We start from the raw sequence: 4,926 nt of genomic DNA on the forward strand, positions 1-4,926 counted from the left end.
CTTCAATAAATAGTGCTAAGAAAACTGGGCAATCACGTGTAGAAAAGTGAAGCTAGGCAACGGCTTAATGCCTTGTACCAATATCAGATCCAAATGGATCAAAGACCTGGATATTATACCAGAAACTCTAAAATATATAGAAAAACACATTCCCCATCTTTGCCTCCCCTTGGATAAAACTTAAAGGGATAATGTTGGGGGGATGAGTCAAAAAAAAAAAAAGAGGAATGAGAAGCTAGATGGTGCAACATCTGGTTAATCACACAGTGTACAAGGATCTTGGTTCAAGCTTCTGCTTCCCAATTGTAGGGGGTAAGCTTCAAAGCAGTGAAGCAGTATTGTAGTTCTCCCTCCTCCTCCTCTGCCTCCTCCTATCCCTCCTCTCCTTCCTCCTCTTTTTTCTTCTTCCTCTTCTTTATCACCCACTTTTCTCTCAACTTCTTTTTGTCTCTATACAAAATAAATAAAACATTTTAAGAGAGCTCAATGGATACCAGATGACTCCATTCATAGGTGGAACTTGGGAGACAGAGGCAGAAAGGTAAAAATACAAAGTAAAACTTAGACTGGGCCAGTCTAAGAAAACTTCTACTGGGCCAGAAGAAAAGCAATTACAGAAACAAGAACTCCCATCCTCTGCACTCCAAAAAGAATTTTTGTCCATACTCTCAGAAAGGGAGAAAGTTTAGGGAAAGATGACAAGATGGCTCTGAACCCCAATTTCATCAGGACCCAGAGAGAAAAGAGGGGGAAAGGAGGTATATTCAGAAGTAGCAATAGGTGTAGGAATGACTTAGAAAGGAAGAGAAGGCAGGACCATAGAAAAATGGGCAAAAAATATAGAGATAGACAGATACATAGATAGATATAGAAATAATAGACAACCCATATCTATGACCTTGGACGAACTACTGTAGTTCCCAATGGAAGGAATAGGGACACAGAACTCTGGTGGTGGGAGCGACGTAGAATTATAATTATAATTAAATTTAATATAATATAATTATAATTATAATATTATATAATTATATAATTTTAATATTATATAATTATAATTGTGTAAATCAATATTAAATCACTAAAAAAGCATCTAAAAAACTTAGATTAGAATTGGTGTACTGCATCAAAGCAAAGGGCTCTGGAAAGAGAAGATGAGAGAAAGGCCTTGGGGATATGTTGGGGCACTAAATGGGGAGTGAGAATGTTTTGCAGACACAGACAGATGGGAAATCATGTCCATATTTCAACAAATTTTACTGTAAACATTTATTACCCAATAAAATAAAAAAAATTAAACAAAGGTCCATCAAATGGGGGGTGGTAAAGTGGATTGGAAGTTAGGAGACTTGAATTCCTGTACTGATCGTGCTACTGGAGCATCTGGTTTGGTTTTGCTACACTGTATTCAGATCAAAAACCGTGGACCTTTGATAAACCAGAATCTGTGTTATCACTAGGAATTCAACTATTAATAGACCATGTTGTCCCTACATATCAGAAGCAAACAACCTACAGAAGGTGCCAAATGGATGAGGAGATGTAAAGATAAGAGTAGGAGGGAGAGGGAACTTGTCTTACATGTGAGAGATGTGTTTCCCAGCTATCAGGTTATGAAAGTTGCAGGGGAGGATCTAGTGGGGGTTGCATTGTTGTGTGGAAATGTTAGACACATACAAACTATTGAATTCTACCGTCAACTATAAACCATTAACCCCTCAATAAAGAAATAAAAATAATAAAGTCAAAATAAGGTAGTTTATATGAAAGCAAAATTGTTACAGTGGCAGGCACAAAGACCACTTAGATCACAGAAGTTGTTAGTGGGGATGAGCTGACAAAAGTGTGTCCTGTGGAGCTATTATGAACATCTATGGCTATTCAAATAGCCATGTTGAAAGGTATTATGCTTATTTTCTCCTGGATTTCTAACACTGATTCTGAAAGCAAATATGATCAGGTCGCTGGATACTATCTCATTATCAAATAAATATAACTTGTATAATGTGAACATTTACAGCAAGAAAATAGTTTAGAAATTATATTCATTTTTCTAGAAAAAAAACACATACTATCATCAAATAATACTACATGGAATGAAGGGAAGAAAATGTTTGAGAAATTTAACTTTCAAAACTCAGTTACTACTGTTTCCTGATATGTTTTAACTGAAGTATATGCTCTGGTAGCAAAGCTTCCAAGAATATGAGGTAGAGAGAAGGTTTTAGGGATGGCTCAATTCCTGAGATAAATCAGGGTCCAGGATGGGGCTCTTGTCTTTAAGAACAAAAGTGCCACAAACCGTCCATTTTAAAAAAATAATAAAATAAAAATAAAATAAAATAAAAGGGAAAGATAGAAAGGAGTGACTCACTGCAATCTGAGAAGTCCCCCTTTTCCTCTCCCATCCCAAGTTCTCCAAGATGCCTTGTGATGTTGACCAATTAATAAGTAGCGGCCTTTGTTCTCAGTGAGGAAGTTAAAAAAAAATTGAAACAGTGACATTTGCTTCCATTACATAACTGTTGGTTATGTCTGGCCCTTGATTTGTCTTTTCTTATATGCCATTTACTGCGAGCACCAGTGATCAATGATCAGGTATGCCAGATTCCCAAAAACTGTCTGCACAGACAGATGTTATAAATTGCATGCATAACTTTGGCATGTGGGTATCCTCAAAGTAATTTTTTATTTGGAAAAAAATAATGCCATTTTCAGAAATCACAGTGATTCTTGTTTCTTTTAGCCAGTATTCCAAAAGTGATGGAAAAAATTTTGAGCTTGACAGAAGTGAAGTAGATTTAGAATCCTAAAATTAAAGTAGTCTTATTATTAATATTGGAGATGTGAAAATATAACAAAAGCAAAACAAAAATTGGCCTTACTCTAACTGACATGACTTTGACACTTTTTTTTCTCTTATTGTACTAGGAGAATTTTCTCATTCTCTCATACAGTTTTAGGAAAAATCAAATGGTTGTCTCTTTGAACACATATATTTCCCAGTAAAGCTAATAGTTCTCCTATTATTATAGACTGATAATTTCTTATACAAATCATCAAAGAGAATGTCTATTTCTAGTTAGGTTAAGAAAGATAAATCTGCCAAGTCTGAAAATATGATACTTAAATGGAAGTATAACTGTACAAATGTTCTTTTTACAGTAACAGTTGTCAGTTTGTCCCAAATTTCAATTGCAGAAAGAAGTTGCTCCAATGCACAGTTTCAATAAAACTACTGTGGTCACACAGTTTATCCTGGTGGGCTTCTCTAGCCTAAAGGAGCTCCAACTGTTGCTTTTTGTCCTCTTCCTGCTCTTGTACCTGACAATTCTGCTGGCCAATGCCACCATCATGGTGGTCATCCGCTTCAGTCGAACTCTGCATACCCCTATGTATGGGCTTCTCTTCATCCTTTCCTTCTCAGAGTCCTGCTATACCTTTGTAATCATCCCACAGCTGCTGGTCCACCTACTGTCAGCTACCAAGACCATTTCTTTCACAGCCTGCACCACCCAACTTTTCTTTTTCCTCGGCTTTGCCTGTACTAACTGCTTCCTCATTGCTGTGATGGGCTATGATCGTTATGTGGCCATCTGCCACCCCCTGAGATACACACTCATTATGAACAAGACATTTGGCTTGGGACTGGTTTCCCTGTCAGCCTTCACTGGTTTCTTGATTGCTCTGGTAGCCACCAACCTCATCTGTGAGATGCCCTTTTGTGGCCCCAACAAGGTCAACCACTATTTCTGTGACATGGCACCTGTGATTAAGCTAGCCTGCACAGACACCCATGTGAAAGAACTGGCTCTCTTTAGTCTCAGCATCCTGGTTATCATGGTACCCTTTCTGTTAATTCTCATCTCCTATGGCTTCATCCTGAATACCATCCTAAAGATTCCTTCTGCTGAGGGCAAGAGGAAAGCCTTTGCCACTTGTGCCTCTCACCTCACTGTTGTCTTTGTCCACTATGGCTGTGCCTCCATCATCTATCTACGACCCAAGTCCAAGTCAGCTTCAGACAAGGATCAGCTGGTGGCAGTGACCTACACTGTTGTGACTCCCCTCCTTAATCCTCTTGTCTATAGTCTGAGGAATCAGGAGGTGAAGACTGCCCTGAAAAGAGTTCTGAGAAAGTCTGTTAACACTAAGGGAGGTTAACAAAAAAAGAGTTAAGCAAAATAATCACAGGAGAAATCAGAGGCATTTAGTTTCCTTTGTCTTTCAATCAGCCCAGACAGAACATGGACAATAACTAAGGACCAGGATCATTGTCACCTCTTTCTTTCTGCCTTTACCAGGAAAAAAAAAAAAGTGCAATTCAATCAATATGCTACATTGCCTGGTGTGAGGTGTGGGGGGAGGAAGAACTCAACTTGAAAAAAAGAGAAAAGCTGAGTCATTTTTAAAGGGATAATAAAATACTTAAATAGAGATGGCATTTATTGTTTGGCAGTTTGAAGGAGAATAGCATCTAAAGTCACAAGAACATTTTGTCTAGGACTCAGGCATTCACCAGGTAAATTCATGATGGACCAGGGTTCATGAGAAGTGAGAAATTTTTGTGAAAACATTGATAATTTGAGGAGGTAATGGAATTGCTAAGTGGAACTATAAACATGAAAAATATATGACAATATAGGATAAACGGATCTGTTATAAGAATATGAGTAGAACCATGAGAACCAAAAATATTCCTTTTGGTAGGGAGAAAAAGGGGGGTTGGAATAAGCAAGTCAAGTAGAGAGGGAACATTTGACTGCACCTTAAATGAGGAATAAGATTCTAGTACTGAGGGCCAGAGTTATAGATGCTTTCAATTTTTAATTTAAATTTTCAAAACTGAATTCAATGCTAATTATCTTAATTATAAATTTAAAATATTTTGGTTTTGTTTGTAGTTTTCATAGTGATACTTAGATCTTC

The 4,926-nt window shown here is 37.4% G+C and overlaps 1 protein-coding gene across 1 annotated transcript; it reads left to right on the forward strand.

Moving 5' to 3' along the window:
* Positions 1–3,213: 3,213 nt before the first annotated feature.
* LOC103120198 (olfactory receptor 10T2) lies at positions 3,214–4,161 on the forward strand. The gene has a single exon (XM_007530574.2). The coding sequence runs from the start codon at positions 3,214–3,216 to the stop codon at positions 4,159–4,161; it is 948 nt and encodes a 315-aa protein (XP_007530636.2).
* The last annotated feature ends 765 nt before the right edge of the window (positions 4,162–4,926 follow it).

The sequence above is a fragment of the Erinaceus europaeus genome, chromosome 9, assembly GCF_950295315.1.
Source record: "Erinaceus europaeus chromosome 9, mEriEur2.1, whole genome shotgun sequence".
NCBI lineage: Eukaryota > Metazoa > Chordata > Mammalia > Eulipotyphla > Erinaceidae > Erinaceus > Erinaceus europaeus.

Coding starts and splice junctions, on each gene's coding strand:
- LOC103120198 (XM_007530574.2), top strand. CDS start 3,214: ATGCACAGTTTCAATAAAACTACTGTGGTCACACAGTTTATCCTGGTG.